General features: G+C 45.0%; 1 protein-coding gene across 1 annotated transcript in view; it reads right to left on the bottom strand.

Moving 5' to 3' along the window:
* Positions 1 to 5,941: 5,941 nt before the first annotated feature.
* CUBN (cubilin) overlaps positions 5,942 to 24,241 on the bottom strand; it is a 306,910-nt gene continuing 288,610 nt past the window's right edge. Inside the window, exons 61-67 of the mRNA XM_075552448.1 lie at positions 20,437 to 20,599; positions 20,010 to 20,215; positions 16,945 to 17,092; positions 15,343 to 15,524; positions 13,144 to 13,309; positions 10,232 to 10,467; positions 5,942 to 6,388 (exon numbers count right to left, since the gene is read on the bottom strand). Coding sequence (XP_075408563.1) covers positions 6,281 to 6,388; positions 10,232 to 10,467; positions 13,144 to 13,309; positions 15,343 to 15,524; positions 16,945 to 17,092; positions 20,010 to 20,215; positions 20,437 to 20,599 — 1,209 coding nt within the window. The 3' untranslated portion in view covers positions 5,942 to 6,280. The remainder of the gene's footprint in view (positions 6,389 to 10,231; positions 10,468 to 13,143; positions 13,310 to 15,342; positions 15,525 to 16,944; positions 17,093 to 20,009; positions 20,216 to 20,436; positions 20,600 to 24,241) is intronic.

Consider the following 24,241-nt stretch of genomic DNA (forward strand, 5'->3'; position numbering starts at 1 on the left):
TGGAACCCTACCAAACATCCTATGCCCTCCTTGCCATCAATTTTAGATCTCATTGTTCCCTTGTCCGTGGGTTTATTGGCTCCCTTTTCGTTTTCCCCCACTTCCTCCTTTCCTCTACCCTCACCCCCAACCCTGGAACCAATGGACTTGTTGTTTTCTCCTTGGGATTGTTTATCCTGCCTGTTTTATATAGATAAGAAAAAAAAAGGAGGGGGAGAAGTCTATGAATAGTTCCAGGTCTGTCTGCTGACCATTATGAATGCTTTCTGATCGGGCCTTATGCAGTGCCAAGCCTTGCCCATCGAGTCTGAAGTCTATTTTCAGAATTCCTCAGAGACTTTGTTGGATTGCTCCCTTTGCCGCTTTGTTGCATTCCCTTCATGTTACGCCCTGGTGCGGGGGGAGGGTGCGGGGGTGAGGGTGAGGGATCAGAACGGGCACAACTTCTGCATTGTGTGTCTGGTAGTGCTAACCCCCTGTAGCACTGTGAGTCCTTGAGGGGACTTTGTGTCTTGTGGTGAGGCCCACCTTATGGTTCTCTCTGTGCATTGGCTGCTCTGAGCAGGAATGTCATCCTCAAAGCTTGGCGGCCCAGGATAAGGCTGTTTTCTCTCTCTCTCTCTCTCTCTCTCTCTCTCTCTCTCTCTCTCTCTCTCTCTCTCTCTCTCTCTCTCTCACTCACTTGCTCGCTCTCGCTCTCATCTCTCTTTCTCTCTCTCCCTGTTAGTTTGCTCCTATGTGGTCTGGGCAGACCAGTCACACTTCCCAGGCTATATCTTCAGTGCTGTCTTCTGTACTGCATTCTTCTGGGGAGGGGTGGCAACGGAGATGGGATTGGGGCCAGGCCGGCCTTGCAGACCTGTTAGTTCACTGCTTCGTGCCAGTATGTTGCCCTCAAGGCATGGTGCACCAGGTTGAAGTCTAGTCCCTCTCTCCCATTCCTGTGGAGACATAAACAGTACCCTCCCCATGGTGGATTAATGCCGTGTCTCCCCAAACATTTTTCTTGTCCCCCTCTTCCCCCACCCCTCTTTTCCCCTTCTTTATGTTGGTATGCTGTATGCATCATTGGGCTTGGTCTGTCCCCTGTCTGTGTGCCTGTCCCTCAACATGTACATTATGTATTTAATAGTTTTTCAAATAGCTAACCATTTTTATGTCAGTTACTCCAGTCATTTTTCTGTTGGTTACCAGTGATCTCTGGTGTCAATAAGTAGAATGGCCCCATTGTCTAGATTGCCTGGAATATTTTGAGAAGCATTATTATTTTAATCATTTTATTGGGGGCTCATACAATGCTTATCACAATCCATACATACATCAATTGTATAAAGCCCATTTATACATTCATTGCCCTCATCATTCTTAAAACACCTGCTCTCCATGTTAGCCCCTGGTATCAGCTCCTCATTTTTCCCCTTCCCTCCCCACTCCCCCTTCCCTCATGAACCCTTGATAATTTATAAATTATTTCATCATATCTTACACTGTTCAACGTCTCCTTTCACCCACTTTTCTGTTGTCCATCCCCCAGGGAGGAAGCTATATGTAGATACCTGTAATCTGTTCCCCCTATCTACCCCCACTCTCCTGGTATCACCATTCTCACCACTGGTCCTGAAGGGATCATCTGTCCTGGATTCCCTGTGTTTCCAGTTACTATCTGTACCAGTGTACATCCTCTGGTCTAGCCGGATTTATGATGTAGAATTGGGATCATGGTAGTGGGGGAAGAAGCATTAAAGAACAAGAGGATCGTTGTATGTTTCATCATGAGAAGCATTATTTTTTACATTAAAAATTTTAATTACATAATAATTGTAGCTTTTGCTCTCTTCAGCTTGCTACACACACCTCTAGGACATTCTGATATTCCTCCTCGGGAACTGTCTGTGCTCCTAGTTCACCGTGCTTCTGACTGAAAGGACTCGTAGAGATACTGTCATGCTAGCCCTGAAACTCAGGGTCAAGTCATCCTTCATTTCCAACAGCCACATTGTGCAACACTTACTTTCAGATAAAATTCCTCTGTCATTTGGTGTATCATTGTAACATTTTCTCCATATCTGAGCCTTCCTAATTCATGTTTCAGTAGGAAAATAAGATGTGACATCTATTCCTTTCAGAATGCATCTGGTTAGATGCAGTCCATTGTTGCAGCCTGTCGGGATGCTTCAGGTTGATCCTGTTATTCACTGAATTCACTATACTCTCCAGTAACATCATTCATAATGTGTGTGTGTGTGCACGTATTTGTCATACAAAGCAGGGTTGTTTTTTTTTACTGAGAGAGGACTTTCTGTGGCTCTGTACTCTATGTATGAACCGCTGGTCCTGTCAGGCGAGCATTGGAAGGCTATTCCCAGGTTTGATGCATGAACTGCACCAGCCACCTCTGGAGAATGATGAGGCTGTCTGCTCCCATGCAGACTTCAAGCCTCCAATATCCTATCGAGGTGGATACGAGTCAGAACCAACTCCCTAGCCATGGGTTTGGTTTTGGGTTTTGTTCTCTTTGCAGAAATAATTTCTCTGTCATTATTAGAGTAAGATGAGGTCACACAATTCATAGCTTCATGTATTCACTGGGTTTCATATGGTAGTAAGACTTAACTTTGCATATTAATATAGGCAAAGGCTCCTTTATAAAGCCTTTGAGTTTGTTAGAGCCAGTCGGAAGCTTGATTAAAGGGGAGAGGAAGCTCTCAAATAAAGCTGGAAGAAACACATGGAGACTTGAACTTTCTACGTATTGACTAGGAGCCTACATTCACTACGGATTCACATATTGTGTTGTTGCATTAAGACTATAGAATGCCGGTACATATGGAAATATATCCTTGAAGCTAGATACATACACATGTACAGTTTTTGTTATATAAATAATCTCAACAAACCCTATGGTTATATACAAATGTTTTATGACTCATAGGTGATTAGTTTATGCAGTTCTTTACATAATTAAGAAAAACATAAACTCTTAGTCCTATTGAATTCTTTATGCTCCACGATGAATGTCGTTTTCCATGGTAACGGCTCTGTCCTCTTATGTTTATCCTGAGTAGAAATACACAGAGCTTGATATTGATCTGGAATTAATCCTGCTGAAAACATTGTTTCTCTGGGAAGGTATTTTGCCAAATACATTAAAATGTCAGGATGTCTCTTCCATATGGATGATTTTAAACATGCTCCTGAGGGCTGCCAAGTTTAGGACATACTTAGGAAGTTTCTCCCAAAGTGATCTAATTTCAATGGCTTATTGCATCCACCCGAAGAATTTTCTGAATGAGGCATTTTTCGATAAGAGATTCATAGTGAATGTGTGATAAATTCTGATCGTGTCCACAAATTAGAAACACAAGACACATGTGAAAATAACATTCCTCTTCCTTGGAAATTTACCCACAGAAAATAATTGTACATGCACAGACAGGCGCACACGCAAAAGTGGAAAATGGAGAGGAACTTGGGGAAGCCTGTCTGAGACCTCTCCCCTATCTTTTCAATGCCTCCAGGTTTGGGTCGGAGCCCTGGTGCCGTGCTCAGTCATGTGTAACACTGGCTGTAACCAGCAGCCAGCGGGTGGAAAGGACCGTGCGGGTGGAAAGGTGAACCTTTGCACCCCATTGAAACAGCTTGGGAAACCCAAGGGAGCAGTTCAGTCACCTCTTTAGGATTCAGAATTGCCTCGATAGCCCCGAGTTTGTCTTGAGGGGGGTGCTATAATTATTTCAAAAGGCAGAATCTAAAAAAATCACAGAAAACGATGCTCACCTGTTAGAGTCATCAAATGGAACCAATAGAAGTCAAAAATCACAGAAAACGATGCTCACCTGTTAGAGTCATCAAATGGAACCAATAGAAGTCAGGAGGTGACACAAAGCACAGTCTAAGAACTGACCCATCGTTTACAAGTATAGTTATACTCATGGTATAATGCATGCAATATATGGACTATAAAAACTTGTGGATAGTACCCAATCTTGGTGGCATAGTCTTTCCGAGTTCAGCTGCGGTATGCAAGGTCAACAGTTTGAAACCAGACACTGGGAGAAAGGCGGCTTGGCAGTCGTGTGAAGTTTCAGTCTTGGCAAGGCACGGGCAGTTCTACCCTGTCCTATAGGGTCCTCGGGAATCGGAATGGACCCGACAGCAGTGAGTTTGGATTTTGGTGGGTTTGTTGTTGCTAAAAGAGAAGACTAGATAGGTATGCCAGGGAAGCATGTGGGAGACCTTCCCCGTAAGAGTTTAAGAGTTTGGATTTTGCCCCCACACCCACACTCCCACTATACATAGTAGAGAGTCATCGAAGGCTTTGGCATAGAAACTTTACTGGGGGGGAAATAAGTCATATTCATAAAGCGAAATCTGACTGTAGTCTAAATGGCAAAGGGGAAGTGGGGAAGTTGAGCGTACTCTAGGAGGACAGTAGTTGGGAATGATTCCAAGGCAACTGAGTGCAAAAGAGGGAATGGAAGAAATAAGAGGGGAAACCAAACCGGATGCTGGCGTACGGCAGGGAGATCAATGCGAGGAGAACCTGGGGAATTACGGTTCCAACCGCCAAAATTTGGGGAAAGAAAAACTAATTTTCTTAGGAAAAGGACAAGCAGATGATATAGTGAGTTTGGTTTTAGTGAGGTTGAACAAGTACCAGAGCACTCGATGGCTCTGAATCACCCTTGGCCATTTGAATCCCCCCACCCCACCCTACCCCCATGGCTCCCAGGAGAGAAGACCTGGGTGTCAGCTCCCATGACAGTCACAGCCCAGGAAGCCTTACCTTTGTCACCCAGGTAGCTGTGGGTTGGGACTGGCTCTAAAACACGCAATAACATAAAGCAGGCCGTCAGAGCGGAGTACTGAATATGAACACGTGAATGCATGTGGTCTGTGTTCTGGTTACAAACTGGTTACTTCAGGGCACCTGAAGAAGTCAGCTAAGAAGTCGCAAGCCATCTGAGGGAGAAGAGGGCTGAAGACAGGATCCTAGGCAGTGTGCTGCATGTAATGGGCGAAATATCAATCAGATGAATGCACAGAAAGAGAAGCCACCAGCGAAGTACTGGGCCTGGGGATGCAGGGAAGGGGCGGTTACATGAGCGAGGGAAAACCAGAGAAGTTAGAGGTTACTACAAAACGAAGTGGCAGCTACTATTCATGGATTATGAATATGTACAGATAAGGAGCCCTGGTGCTATAGTAGTTTAGCATTGACTGCTAACAGCAAGGTCAGCAGTTCCAACCCACCAGCCCCCGAGGGAGAAAGACTTAGAGGTCTCCGCTCACAGTTTCAATTCTGGAAAACCCGCAATGGCCGATCTACTCTGCAAGGTCAGTCTGAGTCAGAATTGACTCAAAGGCAGCAGGGTTTTGGTTTGTTTTGAATCTAAAGTATTGTTCTGAGTACATTCAATTCATAAACTCATTTAGTTCTCATAGAAACCCACAAAATAGGTCATGATCTCATTTTACAGAGGAGGAAACTGAGGCAAAATGAGCTCATTAACTGTTAGTGCTGAAATTCAAACCTAGGCAAGTTGGCTCCAGAGTTCATACTCTGAACGATTCATGCATCCAAAGGGGCTTCAACAACACCTTGGGAGAATTCCGCCATATTTTAATTCTATTTTATTTTTATTTCCCCCGCCCCTAAGTTTTCTGTACTTTAGAGTATGAGAATACAATCCCCCCATACAAACTTCTTAACAAGTCATATCAAACGCAGTTTTCTGCATTATTTTCATGATCTTAGAAGTTAAATTCTATTTTCTATTAACTTTTTGAAGCCTCTTTATATATTTATTATATACCTCACCAAAATGTACACCATCAAGTTGAGAATGTTTACATACCTCAGAGCAAAAGACGAAATGTCAGTGCATTAAAAAACAACTAGCAATACCATGTACAATTCTGTAATGTTTATTATTCTGCCTCTGATACTCCATCAAACCACACTTCCGTGTTTCATCAACTTTTTAAAAGATTGGTGCTATATCATGCCAACAATCTTTTCCAATGTTGTAAGGATAATTTTATTTCTGATCAAAACACTAGCAGCCTGACGTGCACAGTTCCGATGAAATAAGCTACATTTTTACATCCCAGAAGAAGTGCTCCAACACGGACTCTACACAAGCAGTGGCGAACGTGTACAAGTTCAGATCATTTTCAGTGGCGCGGTGGGTCCCCACCAAGCAGGATCCAAGGACTCTGCCCAGGGTGGTGTCCCGCTGTCTGCAGGAGGGTCGCGGTGCCAAGACAGCACGGGAGGTTAGCTGGCCCACGTTAACCAGAAGCCCGACGGCAGCACGGCATATTCCGCGTGGAATCTTACGAAGACACGATGCGAGGAAAACGCAAATGAAACTATCTCAGTGTCCTAAAATAGAAATAACAAGTGTCATGATTTTTCCAAGTGTGAACATTTGAACACGTTTTCTATCAATGTTAGTGTAGTTTAAAAAGTAAACGAAAAAAGATCTAACATAAAGAAGTTTTACCGGATTTACCATAAACCAGTCTATCTTTCTAGGGGGGAAAAAGGCCTTACTAAGAATAAATGGGGATATTATATAGTAAAATATATTGATGGGGGCAATGCGGGGAGTGCCTGCTAATGGGGTAACAAAAATGATCTAAAACCAAAGTTCTGAGTGATTTCTTCTTGCAAGTCTGAACGCTTTGGAACTTGATGGCTACCAAACTTGATGGCTGAGCTAAAAACCCTGAAGTGTGCACTGTGAAGAGGTAAACTGCGTGGTCTGTAAATTGCATTGCAATAAATTGTTATGAAAATTAAAGTGACATTCCTAATTCAAGTTCTTAGAGGACATTTTGTGTCTGATGAAATCTATAACAAAAATGAATAAAGTATATTATGTGAGTAAAACATAAGGCTTCTCATCCTTAATGTCTACAATTTACTCCTGGGATTCATTATAATATCCTTGCTGTGGAACAGTGGGTGGGGGGAGGGGGTTGCAGGGAGAGGGAGGCTCACACTGGTCATGTTCAGTCACTCATTTAACAAATATTTATCAAGAAACCAGCAATATCGCAGGTATTGTTGAGAGCTAGAGACATAAAACAGTGGACACAACAGACAAAAATCCCTGCGGCCATAAAGCTTTAAAAAAGATTATCAGCAGGTTGCCTGTAGTTGAAGCGAAAAGTTGAACAAATCTAAAATTCCAAATAGAGAGAATTAGTTGCATGATTTACACTGTACCGTGAAACAGAACACCACACAATTAAATATGACGTGCACAGGTTCTTATTGGTTTGGGGAGATGTGAAGTAGATACAGATGGCCCTTTTAGGCACAATTGTACCTGACTGAGAAAAGTTTCAGAATAGTGAGGTACAATTAATACCTAGTTTCAGTTGGTCAAATGTTTGAGCATATCGTATGTAATATACATACCAATGCATAAGGAATATTACACACTTCCAGATACACGAAAACATCTTTAGCCTAATAATACAGTGACATAATACTAATGTTTTGATGCATGCTGCAAAGTAGTAGCATGTACTGTGTGGATCTTGAATTTTAATATAATAAGCTGTGTGGGGGTTGTTTCATAAGTATGAGGTGCGTGTAAGTTGGACACTGCCAATCGAAGGACGGTTGCTTTTCTAAGTGGGGAAAAGCCCAGTGTGGAGAGTGTCTCCCTAGTCAAACACATGTCAATACAAGTGGCTAGAGGAATACGTAGAACTATCAGGAATTTTGTCATTGTTGTTTGTCTTATCCTTTATTCTAATTTTCTGAAAATGGTATTTTTAATGTCACAGGAGAAAAGGGACCTTGGTGGTAGTGGGGTCCGCACGGAGCTACTGACTGCAGGAGGGGCAGTTTGAACCCACCCGTCGCTCCGAGGGAGAATGATGCGTCTACTTCTGGAAAGACTTAAAGGCTCCGAAACCCAAAGGGGACATTCTACTCTGTCTTACAGGGTCTCTACGTGTTGTAGGACGTTACTCGATGGCAGTGGGTTTGGGGGAGGTAAATAACACAAAAAACAAAAACACAGCAGCTGTCTAGCGGACATAATTCTGCATCTGGTTTGATTGGAAAGCCGAAGTGAGTAAGGAGTGGAACAATTAATGAGAGGTCTTCTCATAAGAGGGGGGCGCATTTTCCAGACTCGAAAGCTCTTTATATGTTTCCTTTCACACAAAATAAGAACATGGAGAGCAGATGCATACAGCTTTGCGTCAATATCAGAATGCTCACTAATGCATGAAGAAGAGACGAGGAATTTAGAAAAACAATCGAACTGTTGAGCATCATACTAATCTTTCCCTGTGTGTTTCTGTAAGAAATCCTTATACATTTCAGCAAGTAGATGAAGTAGAACCAGGAGCACAAGCTTTCTGTAGTTTGATATTTTCTCACAAAAAATAAGCATGTGTATTCCACCCTTGGGTGGTGCATAGGAATCATCTAGAGCTTTAAAAACATCTCTGCATCCAATAATTCTGATTCCGTGGGTCTGGTTGATTAGTGGAAGTCTGGATTGCTAACCAACTCCAAGTTTGACGGCCATCTTCACTCAAGTACTCCCTCAATGCAAGAATACTTTCTTCTATTAAATTGGCATTCCGTGATGCTCACTTTCCCGACACAACTGCTGAAGACAAAGTGGGTGAATTAGCAAATGAGAAGAAAGCTGATGGTGCCCGGCTATCAAATGATATAGCATCTCCGGTCTTAAAAGCTTGAAGGTAAACAATCGGCCATCTAGCTCAGAAACAACAAAGCCCACATGGAAGAAGCACACCAGCCTGTGTGATCACCAGATGCCGAAGGGATCGGTTATGAGGCATCAAAGAACAAAAAATCATATGATTGTATGCTCATCTCCATGATAAGATCGCTGAAGATAAATGGGTGCATAATCAAATGAGGCGAAGAAAGCTGATGGTGCCCAGCTATCAAAAGATACAGCATCTGGGGTCTTAAAGGTAAACAAGTGGCCATCTAGCTCAGAAGCAACAAAGCCCACATAGAAGAAGCACACCAGCCTGTGCGATCACAAGGTGTCGAAGGGATCAGGTATCATCAGAACAAAAAATCTTACCATAGTGAATGAGTGGGGCAGTGTGGAATGGAGACCCAAAGCCCATTTATAGGCCACTAGAGATCTCCTTGCAGAGGGGTTTTGGGGAGGAGACAAGCCAGTCAGGGTAGCAATGATGAAAAATACAACTTTCCTCTTGTTCTTAAATGCTTCTCCCCCCTCTACCTCCCCACTATCATGATCCCAATTCTACTTTGCAAGTCTGACTAGACCAGAGGATGTACACTGGTACCGATAGGAACTGGAAACACAGGGAATCCAGGGCGGGTGATCCCTTCAGGACCAGTGGTGTGAATGGCGATACTGGGAGTGTAGAGGGTGGGTTGGAAAGGGGGAACCAATTACAAGGATCTGCATGTGACCTCCTCCCTGGGGGATGGACAACAGAAAAATGGGTGAAGGGAGACGCCGGACAGGTCAAGCTATGACAAAAAAATTTATAAATTATCAAGGGTTTTTGAGGGAGTAGGGAGAGGGGAGGGAAGGGAACAAATGAACTGATGCCAGTGGCTTAGGTTGAGAGAAAATGTTTTGAGAATCATGAGGGCAATGAATGTACAATTGTGCTTTACACTACTGATGTATGTATGGATTGTGATAAGAGTTGTATGAGCCCCTAATAAAACGATTAAAATTTTTTAATTAAAAAACAAGTTTGACCGCCATTAATAGTAATTTAATGTAATACCCACTAGATGGCACTAGTGTTCCCAAAATGAAAAGGAAGTAGGAAGACTGTAGCTTGTGTTGAAAAGGCTTCTCTTCCATACCAGCCTGTGATCAGGTATGGACATCAGACAGTGTAAGACATGACAAAATAATAATTTATAAATTATCTAGGGTTCATGAGGCAGAGGTGGGGAGGGAGGAAAAAATAAGCAGATACCAAGGGTTCAAGCAGAAAGCAAATGTTTTGAGAATGATGATGGCAACATATATACAAATGTGCTTGACATGCTGGATGGATGGATGGATGGATTGTGATAAGAATTGTATGAGCCCCCAATAAAGTGATTTTAAATAAAAAAGGGCCTCTTCCTTTGCATTTTGCATGTCACCTGCCCGGAGAGGTCTACTCTCGAGTTACAGTTTTTATTTAAAGATAAAAAACACCTGAAAACGTTCATTTTACTCACTGCTCCACAATAAGGTCCAATGGATGGAGACTCGGCATCTGGCCCATCGTAGAGTATGAGGTAGTTCTGGACACAGTCTCCTGGATCATCAATGCTGATATAGTCAAAGCTGACTGTCACAGGTCTCCCAGCAGGAGCAGTGATGGTCCACTCACAGTGAGTGTTGTTCCGGTAGGTCCCTGGATAGCCAGGGCTGGTGAAGGAGCCGCTGTCTCCGTAAAGTGTTCCACCACAGCCTGTAAAACAGCACACCAACAATGGCCGGAGGTGGGATTCCGTGAAGACACCATCCTGTCAGCTTTAGCGCACATGTGCCAGGCTATAGGACTCAATTGCATTTCTGTAAGGTGCTGAGATTTAAGCAAATCTCCAAGAGAGTGGAGGTAGAAACCCTTTTCCTGTCCAGTCTTCAGGTTATAGCCCTCACTCTCACTTCTATAGTCATGTCCCTGCACTTCACAGCTGGGGGGCAACTTCCTCCAGGGCTACTCTTCGAAAGGAGACAACAAAATGGGCAACCAAAGGACTTCATCAACCATCTGCTGTTGTTTGAGTCAGCACAGCTTCACATGTGTAGATTAGAACCCTGCTCCACAAGGCTTTCCAGGCTGTGACCTTTCCAAAGCGGATGGCCTTTTTTGCTGAGGTGCCTTTGAGAGGATCTGAACCACCAATCTTGTGGCTAGTCCTTAACTGCTTGCACCATCCAGGAAGGGCAAGGCATGAAAGTCGTCTGTGTGCTTATACACTCTCCACACGCAATGAGATGATGATAAGGGTGGAGGTGTGATGAAATCGTTCTATTTCAGGCCAGAACTCAAAGAGAGTATTAGTGTAGGCTAGGTAATAACTGCTTTATTATAAAAGTGAATTTACCAGGCTTATAACCAATGGCTCCAAGACTGACGTACTTAAAGTTCAAGCTTTTTAAGAACTATCCTCAATGTAGGCACTTGGTTAGCTTATCTACTAACACTATTGTGATTCATAGCTAGCAACCCAGGGGAAAACCAATGTCCCACCCACATGGGGGGAAACTCCATGGTGTCATAAAAATGCCCCTGGACTGGGAGCCTGGAGTTCAAATCCTGCCTCTGCCCCAACCTAGCCGTGCACTTTGAGAACTCATCCATCTCGGTGTTTGATTTCTCTACTGTAAAAGAAGGGCCTTGGAGATGATCCTTATATTGCCTTTCGGAGTGAGGATTTCATGATCTATATAGTTGTCTTGACACACCCCCTTCCTTGTCTCTTAGTATACTTAAAGGAGTCCTTCTTTATCTCTTATTTGAATAGATCCTACATGCTGAGGCTCTTTGGGTGTTGTAGATAAAGATGTACTGACGTGGCTTAGCTTTCCTTCAGCTATTTGCCAGACATACAGCCTCAGAAGCCCACAGGGACAGTTCCACTCTGTCCCATAAGTAAGGTCACTGAGTCAGAGTGGACCCTAAGGCAGTGAGTTTGTGTTGTAATTTCCTTTTAAAAAAAGTCTGCCTGATCATGCAAAAAAAAAAAAGAATATGTGTGTGTGTGTATATATGTATATATATATATACACACACCACATTGAATGAAGGGAGAAGTGCAGAGTGGAGACCCAAGGCCCAAGTGTCGGCCACTGGAGATCCCCTCATAGAGAGGTTTAGGAGAGGAGATGGGTCAGTCAGGGTGCAAGGTAGTGCCGACGAAGAGCACAGCTTTCCCACAGATCCTGGATGCTTCCTCCCCCCAACTACCATGATCAGAATTCTACCTTGCAGGGCTGGATAGGGCAGAGGTTGTACACTGGTACATATGAGGGCTGGAGGCACAGGGAATCCAGGTTGGATGATACCTTCAGGACCAAGGGTGTGAGGGACGATGCTGGGAGAGTGTAGGGTGAGTGGGTTGGAAAGGGGGAACTGATTACAGGGATCCACATGTGACCTCCTCCCTGGGAGAGGGACGGCAGAGAATGGGGGGAAGGGAGACTCCGGATAGAGCAAGATATGACAAAATAACAATGTATAAATTACAAAGGGCACATGAGGGAGGGGTGAGCGGGGAGGGAGGGGAAAAAAAAAGAGGACCTGATGCAAAGGGCTTAAGTGGAGAGCAAATGCTTTGAGAATGATTGGGGCGGGGAATATATGGATGTGCTTTATACAATTGATGTATGTATATGTATGGATTGTGATAAGAGTTGTACGAGCCCCTAATAAAACGTTTTAAAAAAAAAGTCTGCCTGAATGGCCCCAAATGATAGAGGCTGCAAGGAAACAGCCGCTGTGTACACACAAGTAGGTGCACTTTTCATTACTAAATACCATATATACCCGAGTATAAGCCCAACCGAATATCAGTCAAGGCACCTAATTTTACCACAAAATAGCATCAAAAAGGTGCTGAAAAGCTCGGCTTATACACGAGTATATATGGTATGTTTACTAAAATATATAAAAATAAGTCTATTTCATACTAAACATGTTTGAAGGTCTAAACATTAGGGTATTCATTTATAAACTCAGATTTGGGAGGGGAGATCTTGAACTTAAAAAAATCCTGGATATTGAAGTGGTTCTGTGTTGGGCTGCTAAGCACAAGGTCTTTAGTGGGAGAAAGATGCGCTTTCCACTCCCATGGGGAGTCCCAGGGCACTTCCACCTTGTCCACTAGGGTTGCTATGAGTCAGAATCAACTTGATGGCATTGAGTTTTATTTGGGGTTTCTTTTTTATATAGAACATAATAGAAACACAAAGAATTTATGCACTTTCATTGATAAGATTCTTAAGTGTCCCCTATACAAAATAGTCGAACCCAAAACTTTATCTAAAAACGACAATGTCGTCCAAAAATCCCTTTTTCTATCAGACACTTCCTCTTCTCCTCCCAGGCCCTGCTGTCCCTCACAAGTTAGGAAAGCCTTACCAGAGGGTGACGAAGTCCATACAATTTCATATCCGCGAGCAGAAATCGCATTATTACTCTTGAATCGCAGGTACAATTCGTTGCTTTGAGTGAAGACAGGATTGGGAAGAAGATTTCCACAATATTTGCCAAGCAGCGGGTAACTGCTATCCGGTCCATTCCTTACCTGTGAAAACCAGAGTCCCTTGTTACTATGTCCTCAAACAACTATACACGTTTCTGTCTGTCCTTGCTGTGCATCACTCGAAGGCCCAAGGCCGAGGCGTTGGGCTGTAAACCCGTTGGTCAGTGGTTTGAACCCATCAGCTGCTCCCCGGAAAAAAGATGAGGCTTTCTGATCCCATAAAGATCCACAGCCTTGAACAACCGAGGGCCAGTCGCTCCAGTTGGAATCTACTTGCTGGCGGTGAGGTGAGAGTGGGTGCAGGGTCATCTTGATGAGATGGGGGGTAGGGGGTAGGGTGTCTCTTTATATCCGTATAAGGAAAGCCTTCCTGCAAATCACTCTCGAAAGTCACTTGCATGTTCGAAGGACAACAATGTCTAATTTATACAGCAAAACCATGTGCGTCTAGACTCAGGTAACTGTAACTTACAGTAATTAAAACACCAGGGCACTTATTTTATATACGAGTTGGAGTTTGATCCTACAACTTTCGCTCTTGGCGAGGCATTTTGAGGAATGTAGTAAAGGTTTAAAAGGTGGTGGAAGGGAGGCCATGTTGCCCAGTGGAAATTTCAATCAGTTCTATGAGATGATATGGTATCATAGTTGGTTTGTTTTCCCCTTCATTGAGACTGCTCTGCTGTCAGGAGACTTAAAACCATATACAAAATACACTTAAGTTGAGAACAAAAGGGATTTTTTTTTGGTATGGGAGAAGCAAACAATCCAAGAAAAGGATATCATTTCTGACTTGTTACATATTCTCAAAACACATTCTGAAGCGCAGGATTCCCGCTCCCCCCCTTTCAATGAACTGTCAGGGGAGAGTGGAACAACAACGGGAAATGAGTCAACGTGTGTGTGGATAAGCACACTGTGAGTTCAACTACATTCTCCATCCAGACGGCTTCCCACTGCCCAGTCGCACTCCCTCAAGGCCTATTAAGGAAGGGTTTTGTAGGCAGTGCGCTCTTAGAACCAAGTGAGCATGTGTGAATGCTACTTTAATTGACATGTGTGTTCCCAAGATTCCGATAATTTCCCCTACTCTTTGTGATTTCATCATTTAAAGCAGGGCCCGGCGCTGCCTGTCTGGAGTCACAGGGGGCGGAGGGCAGTGCTAGGTGCAGCTTGCCTGGTGGTGCTGATCAGGAGAGAGATCCTTTGCATCTGTGGAGCAGCCAGTGAAAACTCAGGAGCACTGGGGTGGGCCCAGACATGGGTGCCACAGTCGTACTGTGTTCTATCTATAGGGTTTCTGTGGTTGCTTTGTCTGGAAGTAGATCACCAGGCCTTTCTTCAGCAGCACCTCTGGGTAGACTTGAACCTCCGACCTTTTGGTTAGCAGCCTGAGCACTTTAACTTTATACACCAACCAGTGACCCTTTGGCAGCCACGGAAAATGAATACCTTTCTGGTATTTTTGATAACTACTTTCCAAGTATTTAAACCAAGGGGCCCTGGCCTGGACACAGTGGTGAGTTCCCCTCCCTCCCCCTCCCCCCCCCACCCGCGCAGGAAGAGGACTGCTAGTATGGTGAGTGCTGGAGGGCCTGACCCGTCACCCCTCCATCCTTGGGTTTCCCTCACCGCCAGCGTGCGGTTGGTGGGTTTGAATCGCTGACTTTGTGGTTAACAGCCCAGATCTTACCTCCTTCCAAAGTTTTCTTCCAATCTCCAAGGTTGAGTTAAAAAACAAAATTAATCGCTGTAGAGTAATCTGTGACTCACAGCCACTGCACATGTGGGTGCTTGTACCACGTCCACTGTGAGAGCTGTTGACATGGCGTTGTCACAGTCTGCCCTTGTCTGCTTTTCCCCTGAGACTTGGAGCCTTCTGAGGCCCCTGCACGTGGTTTCTTCCCTAATCCCTGTACAGTACCTGAACCTAGAAGGTACCCATGATGTATTCATGAACCGAAAGACTAATGAGCCCCCAAATGGAATAAGGAGATCCATGGCTAACTAGCGTCAATGGTAAAAAGTCTGGTGTCTTTTAAATCCTTCAGTGATGATATTTCAGTGCATGTTACCTCCAAGAAATCGTGCGTGCATCCGCTGGACGCCTCGATGCCAAAGGAATGGAAGAAGAGGGAGATGGAGTGGTTCCGCGGTGCCGCAAGAGTCACCGTGCAGTCCAGCTCATTGTTATACTCAGCTGGCCACCCGGGGCTCTTCAGACTGCCAAATGCCTGCTTATATTCCCTGCTGCAATCTGAGAGGGGAGAAAGAGCCGTTAACAGTGCATGCCTCCAGATAGGTCATGCTCTTTCCGCTCAGTACCAATCGTTTTAAAAGGTCACTCGAATGTGAACACGTTAGATACAGAAGCTAGTTCTGCCTCTGAACTTACCTCGGAGGCAGTTGAGACCCCAAGAGGTGACGTCACTGCACCCAGAGAAAATACAGCAGAGTGGCCAGTGAGCACAAAGTGCCCTCACAGGAGATATGGAAAAGGCGCACTCGCTGTGGGGGGTGGGGGTGGGGATGTTCTAGAAGTCTCTGCATTTTTCTCGTCAGACCAAAGTGGGCAATGAAGGCCTTTAGATCATGACATGAAGGCTCAACCCCCAGGACTGAGTTCTGTTTGAAATTATTTAGTGAACGGTTTGTGCTGAGGAATTTGGCAAAGGGTTCGCTTTCCCATGTTTAGTAACAGCACCAGAAGTATTTTTCTTTGTTTGCCTTTCATCAGAAGCAGCGTTCATTTCAATTGGGCTCAAATTAAAGTTTCTCTGGAAAGAAACATCTAATGAGAGAAGTCAAGAATCTTGGTGTTGACCCAAACCATGTTGTAAAATCCATGAATTTCTCTCAATAAAGCTGTAAATATGTATAGTTACATACATGAAAGGGCTTCAAAAAGTTCATGGGAAAAATCCATCATCATTTAATTCAGTGGTTCGCAACCGTCCTAATGCCCTCGTGCTACGGCGACCCCCCGCCCCCAGCCATAAAATTATTTTCATTGCTACTTCATCACTGTCAGTTTGCTTCTGTGATGAATCGGGTGACCCCTGTGAAAGGGTAGTTCAATCCCCAAAGGGGTCAGGACCCACAGGTTGAGAACTGTTTAATCCCATTGTTCTACGACCTTTTTTGAAGCCCCCTGTGTATGATACACAGATTTAATATAGAGTAGTTCCTAAACCAAGTCATAGAGACCTGTTGGCATAGTGGTTACGTATTAGGATGCTCACTGGAAAGTTAGCAGTTTGAAACCACCAAGCGCTGGTCCACCAGAGAAAGACAAAACGCTCTACTCCCACAGTTACGGCCCCCCAAACCCACAGGGGCAGTTCTACTCTGTCCTCCAGGGTGGCTATGAGTCAGAGTTGACTCGATGGCAGTAATAATTGTTTTTAATATAAACTCAAATGGATTATTAGTAAAATAACTGGTATATTTTAACATGAATTTTGACGAATAGGCTGATATTCTGAATATTTTAGTTAATAGTTTGTTCCGTGGGGATTTCTGCCAGGCACTTTTGTAACTTGCTATATATAGTAGACCTGGGTTTTAGGTCTTGTCCCCTGTAGTATTTTTGTCGGTGTTAACAAATCTTAATTGCCTCACAAGAGGGCGCTCCACCCACAGTTCTTCTGAATCAAAGACACAGCTCCCCCGCTTACCTGCAATTTGATAAGTAAAACGCAACCTCGAGTCTCTGTTAAAGACCTCAGATTTGAACTTGACAACTGCCGTACGGGTCAAAGAATAAAATTGGGGAACAGTGGAGACGTTTCTGCCACAAAGTCGGACTCCCGGATGCGCATTTATCTAGAATGAAGAGGAAGCCACGTCACATTGGTTTTAAAGTCTGCACAGTCAAACCAGTGCACGCTAGAGCCTGGGAAAGACAGAATCCTCCAGCAAAGGAAAACTTGAAGGTTTCCACTAAATAGAAAGTGAGAGAAAAGTGGTGACTGCACCCCATCAGAGATGAAAAACTTGTAGGACCTAGAAAAACAAGGCTACTCATTCGCTGCCATTCAGTGGATTCTGACTCAGATGGACCCCACAGGGCTGGGTGGAACGGCCCCATGAATGTCCAAGACTGGAAGCCTTGACAGGAACAGAAAGCCAGGCTCTAAAGAGGCTCCCTTCTAATTAAGGCATTCACGGGGGTCATTGTGTAACAGCATGGCTTAAATATTCAGCACGGAACTAGTTTTGGTGTTTCAAGGGCTCAAGATGGATGGACTACAACGAGACGGAGATTGGCCTTGACACTGGCAACTGTCCCGGAAGGAAGCACTGCCCAGTCCCGAGCTGTCTTCACAATCACCACCATGTCTGAGCCCATGGCTGTGCCCACTGTGTCGATTGTACATAGTCCAATACCTGTCCATTCTTTTGTAAAAACAACTCTTATGGAGGAAATCTTTTGCCTCTAACTTCCGATTATGCCTCTAGTATTTTTTTTCTAACGCTAGCCTTTTGATGTTTTACATGGGATCCATTAAACACCCTAATGTTGCACTCTCTAAATATGGGAGGCTTTCGTCTCTATTGTGGCTACCTACCCCCAGTGCCGGCTCTCCAGACATCTTCTCATCATCATCTGTGCAACACATGGTCTTCTTTCCCACTCTTGGACGTGTGAGGATCCCCATTTCGCCCGGCCCATGGGTCACCTGCCTGCCTGTCTTCCCTGCCAGCCCACTCGTTTCATTCAGTGACACTATCCATGCTTAAGAAGCAGCAGGGCTTAGTTGAGGGCACTCTAGCTGCTGTTTTGTCCCAGAGTTTCCATGTGCCTATATGAGCGTCGCTGTGCTTGCTGGGTGTTCTTCCATGATTCCTAGGGTCTCGGCTTCCCGAAGCCATGGGAGGTTGTAAGAATCTTAACACCAAGAGCTTTGTCCCACTTGGATCCAAGTTCTTTCAGCAAGGGTCCCACTAGGGAACAGAAGATTTCATTGTGGAAACTATTATCAATGGCGTAATGACCCAGCCACTTGGCTACTGTGGAAACCTGGGATTTATCTCCATGTCTGTGCTTTGGACACAACTAGGGAACCCTGATGGTGTGGTGGTTAGGAGATGGGCTGCGATCTGTGTGGTTGACAGTTCAACACCATCAGCAGCTCCTTGGGAGAAAGACTGGGCTTTCTGCTCCCATAGTCACGGAACACACAGGGGGGTCACTGTGCGTCCGCATGGACTTGATGGCAGTGCAAAGCAATGCCGGTGTCCGTTCAGCAGCCAGCATTCTCAGACATCTACACTTAGGTCATCAAACCTTTCCCCACCAAGACTTGTTTGTGAATCAGGGGACCGACTGTGGCCGAGAGCGAGGAGTACCTTAAAACCCATGAAGATAGTAGAGCAGATGTTACTGTTGCTAACACATGGGATGTAGCAGAGTAGTTGCTCCCCAAACTGCAGTGACACCCTCCTGATAAGCTGGTGTTCAGCAGGTCTCCACCTGCACTTCATGGCCCTTCACTTTATAGATTTTCCCGGGGTCTTCTAAGTACTTTCATCTTTTCAACAACTTAACTCCATGATGATGATGGCCACATTTTCAGGTCTTCTGTCAACTTGACCCCCCTGTGTTCTTTACTGAGTTTTAGTAGCTCCTAGTCCATGGTGCCCTGATGGCACTGCTGGGTAAGCATTGGTCTCTTAAACACAAACACAAGGTTGGTGGTTCAAAGACACCAGCCATTCCTCGGGATGAAGGTGAGACTGTTTGTTCCCATGAAGATTTCCAGCCTGAGAAATCTAAAGAGGGAAGTTCTTATCCATCTTAAAGGGTCACTAGGAGTCACTTAGCATTGACTCTATGGCTGGAATAGATAGATAGATAGATAGATAGATAGATAGATAGATAGATAGATAGCTCACTATTTGCCAAAGCATAAGGGTCAAAATAGGAGAGGTGCTTGCTATAGTTTATTGTGCCAGCCTGGCCGATAAACACAAGTAGGATTAACTGAAGGGCAGAGAGATAAGTGGCTCGGTGAGCCTCACCTTGCTTGTTCTGTGCCTCAGTTTAAAGGGGTACACTACACCTGTGGGATGCCTAGTCTGTGGACTGTGTCACTGTGAGTTGAGATCCCTTTAAGCCCACACGATTGGAATGTTTATCTCTGGAACTGGGGACCGACAGTTGATGACAGTGGGACCTGCCTTGCTGTTTGCTGCCTGGGTATATATAGCCCAGCTCTCTCTATAAAGGGGACTGGCAACTGCCAGCTCTCAAGCCTTAAAGGACTGTTAGTGTCTCACTGCTTTATAATTTAACTGTTAATTTCTTGTATTATCTATCTGTATACTATTTAATGGTTTATTTCTTGAATTATATATCTATCTTTATAAATATATTTATATATAATTACTAGCAATCTGGTTTGTCTCTCTAGAGAACCCTGTCCAATACAGTTCTCATCAAATATATGTATTAATAGCTAATTTCTGGGGCATGAGCCACTAAATGTGGGGCTCAGGGATATGCGTATTGACCAAGACACCCAGCTGATTCTGAGGTACACCAACCAAAGTTTGAGAGCTACTGACCAACAGGATCAAGCCCAAGGTCATTAAGCTGTCATAAGTAGTTCAGAAAAAGATATTCAGCTGTGAGTAACTTAGAGAATTTCGTGAATCATGCCCTCGTGATTCTAAGTGCTTTGCAAATACTGGTGGAACGGTCACCAGGCATGACTGTCAGTCATGCTGTCATGACTACCTCTGGGGAGTCCTGGAACTCCACGTAATTCTGCGAGCAGTCCTGGGGGCCCAGCCGCACTTCCAGCACACGGATGTTGAGCTGCTGGTGAGAAGGGGCTTCCATGACCCATGTGCAGGTGTGCAGCGGAGCATCAGGGTCCGATGAATTTGGCGACACGATAGTTTGTGGGGCCCAAGTCGCATTGTAGGTTCCTCCACACAGCACTGAGAGGGCAAGAAAACAAAAAATAGCGAATGAGACCATCTGCTCATGTCCTTTTCCCAATCCCCATACTCCCAGACCCCAGGAGCTATATTTACATAATTAGATTGAGGCTGTTGCTTTCCTACACACACACACACACACACACACACACACATTGACTAACCTATATCCTTGATACACATGCATCTCATTACATACAACAATGCTTCAAGGTACTCACTGTCCACGATGGTATATGTAGCAGTAAATCCTTCTCTTTCTAGAGTTGGGTCGCTGACAAATTGAACCGTGAGGAAGTTACCAGAAGAGATGAAAGGAGCAGGTACAGATGAACCACAGAACGTTCCCACCAACTGGGCATTTTCACTGTCCCCATCAAACAGCTGAAAAGGCAAACAGCTCATTAGATCTTCTTTGTGCACCAGGAAAGTCTGTGCCTTGCACTGCATGGTGAAGGCAAAACAGGCCATGATGAAGAATCGTGGCATCAGTCTTCTTAGAGATGTTTTAATTTAGGAACAGAATTCCTATTCAATTGATTTCATTTTGAGTCTCCAGTAAAGACCTGGTAGGATGCCTAGAATCTGTCCTCAATGGGAAAACAATTTATAAGACATCTTGAACTGTGTCGTTCGCGTCAGCAAGTCCATTATTTCTACGGTGAAGATGTACCTAGAACCTGACAATCTGTTCCTCCTCCCTCCCTACCACCTGACCAAGCCGCCACAGCCTCTTGCTGGGACTAGAGGCTTCACCCTACTATGGAAGACCCTTTCTCTGCTCCTCTCCCACTGGTCTAATCTCGACATGCCAGCCAGAGGCTCTTGCTAGAATGTAAATCAGACCAGATTCCCACTCTACCCAAACCCCTGCTAACTGCTTCCCATCTATTCCATATATAATCGGGAGCACTCAAGGGAATGTGATCGACATTCACACCCCTTGGCATTTTTACCTAATTTCTGAATATTTCCCCACTGTTCCCTCAGCTCCTGGAATAAACCACTGCTCTCCTGCTTCATGGCTGGTGCGTTTGCTGTTTCTTGTCTTGGAACACAAGGCGGTTCCCTTGAAAATCCATGTGGTTTGTTCTCCTACTGCCTGGAAGTACCATCCAATTATCCCTGACAGAGGAAGGCCTTCCCTGACCGCCCCTCTGAAAACGTAAATGACCTTGAGATTATTTGTTGGGCTGCTAACTACAAGGCCAGCAGTTGGAAGCCACCAGTCACTCAGCAGGAGAAAGATGGGGCTTTCCATTCCCATCAAGAGTTGGTCTTGGAAACCCACCGGAGCAGCTCTACCCTGTCCAGTAGGGCACTATGAGTCAAACTTGACTCATTAGCAGGGAGTGAGTTTCCTGAGGACATTTTATCTTCTCTAAAATAGATGGCACTACTACAAACATCATAGAATATAAGTTCCCTGGTGGCACAGATGGCCGCCCGTTTTGATTAATCCTGTGTCCCCACTTACTTGCTTGAAGAATGCCGAGCACACTCGATACCTATTTGATTAGTGAGCAAGGGCTTTGATTTCTCTCTGCAGGCACCCATCCCTCCCAAACCTGTTCTCCTAAAGTCTTTTTTATCCTTGTCAGCCACCCTTGGCTGCTCTCGCTTTCTCCAATTCCTACATCTACTGCACTCTGCTTCCCCAATTAATCCCAACAGCACCATCCCAAATAGTAACACCGTTGCCCTTCATTTTCACTATCACAGCCTCTTGCTAGGAGATGCTGTCAACTGCCCCTGGACCTGCCAGCTGACATCAGATTGTGCCTGGTACTCCGCTTACAACTGCTCAATAGAGAGCCACTGCACTGAAGCTACAACCCACACACTCTTTCCCTGGTCTGCACGTCCCCCACCTCCATCGCCTCTCAGACCACCTTCCATTCCATTCACCTGTTTTCCACAGCTCTACCAGGACGCTGCCCTTCCCGGGGCTACTGCAACTTGCTATTACTGCTACCCAGAATACCCTTTCCTCTGCTCTGGACAGCAGATTCCTTCTTGAACTGAAATCTTAGTCCTGCCTCAGAGAGACCAATCATATCTAGTGTTGCCTTCCGCCAATGTCCATTTTATTACGCTTCTTACACACTACTTGGTTCCTTTTTCAGTTTTTTGGTTTTTCCCACAAGAAGGTCTGCACCACAGGGACGGACAGCTTCATCTGACTTCGTTATGGCCCTGGCACCAGCACCCAGCACAATTCCCACAACCTCAGAGCTTTGCCCCTTCTTCTTTTACGAAATGGTGGTTTGGGTCAACGTTTACAGAGCTCAGTAATTCCCCATTCGGAAACAAGCACACCTTTTGTTTCATGGCCTTCTGTTGCCATGCTAACAGCATCCTTTCAATTTTGTCCCTGTTTGTCATTCTCTCCTGCCCCTTCCTGCCTCCTGAACTTTGCTCTTGGGCCAATACTGACTCTGTGGTCTCATACTGTTGCCTGTATGGACCGTGGAGCGCCGTCTCCTCTGGTGTTACTGCTCACATCACAGGCCTGCCTGTTGCTTGGCTGATCCCCAGGATGTGGTTAATTCCCATGGGCGGAAAGTTATCCAAGGGCCATAGTCTCAGAGGTCATTTTTATGATTTTGAGTTTTGTTCTCCATTTCCCCCCACTTTGTGCAGGACTTTGAATTGTGATCTACATCAGAGCAGGCAGTACCTTCAGGTGATTCTTCTCAGCTCAGGGTCATGGGGGTGGGGGTTCCTCTGGACTAATTCATTGTTTCCTTGAGGCCTAAGCGCTGAAGACCTCAGTTGCCACTCAGCCCAATAGGATGTAGAACATTCTCTTTGGGGACTAACATGCTTTTTGAGAAACACTTACTGGAATCATGAGTATTTGGAGTTCACTCGCACATAGCCATAAAAATGATTTTCTAGCTAAGTAATCTTCATTGTGCATATAAAGTATCTGTACGTATAAAGTTCCAAATACTGAACAGATGTGTCAAAATCCTGGCAGCATATGGAACCAAACTAAAGCAGTACAGAGACTCATGGTTGTTGAAAACAGGCAGCAGGTTACCCTCCCTATCTGGCATAGAAGTGGTTAGGAACCGTCACTTCAAAAGGAAAGGAAGCGCGCCAGAGGGCACCTCCTTCAAGGTGTGAGGGACCTAGGCTTCCTAGTGGCCTGGAGGCAAAGCCAGAGGCCTTTAACTGAAAGGCAGGCGATTTGAATCTTCCAGGTGCGCTGGGGCGTTGGGAGGGGAGAGGGAATGTGAGGTGTCCTTGGCAAATGACAACCTTTGGAAAGCAGCTCAACCCAAACTCACTGCCAGTGAGTTGATGGACTCAAAGCGACCCTACAGGACAAGGTGAAATGGGCCGTGGGTTTCTGAGGCTCTAAGCTTTTGCCGAGGAAACAAGGAGCCCTGGAGGCATAGTGAGCAGCTAGCAGCCACTGCATGGAGAAACCCAGCACTTTCTATTCCCATTACATCTCAGGTAATCACGGGGTATTTCTACCCGGTCCTAGGGTCATTGTGAGTCGTGAGTTTTATTGAGATTTCGTTTCCATTTCAGGGAGAAAAAAATTATTCTGCACCCCCTTGGCCATGAAACACTACAGCCCATAATCTAGGATAAAGTGTCGGATTGAGGGGCAATGCTGGGAGAGTGTAGGGTGAGTGGGTTGGAAAGGGGGAACTGATTACAGGGATCCACATGTGACCTCCTCCCTGGGAGAGGGACAGCAGAGAAGGGGGGGAAGGGAGACTCCAGATAGAGCAAGATATGACAAAATAACGATGTATAAATTACAAAGGGCACATGAGAGAGGGAGGAACGGGGAGGGAGGGGGAAAAAAAAGAGGACCTGATGCAAAGGGCTTAAGTGGAGAGCAAATGCTTGGAGAATGATTGGGGCGGGGAATGTATGGATGTGCTTTATACAATTGATGTATGTATATGTATGGATTGTGATAAGAGTTGTATGAGTCCCTAATAAAATGTAAAAAAAGAAAAGGGGGGAAAAAAAGAAAATGATTAGGGCAAAGACTGTACA

The sequence above is a fragment of the Tenrec ecaudatus genome, chromosome 6, assembly GCF_050624435.1.
Source record: "Tenrec ecaudatus isolate mTenEca1 chromosome 6, mTenEca1.hap1, whole genome shotgun sequence".
NCBI lineage: Eukaryota > Metazoa > Chordata > Mammalia > Afrosoricida > Tenrecidae > Tenrec > Tenrec ecaudatus.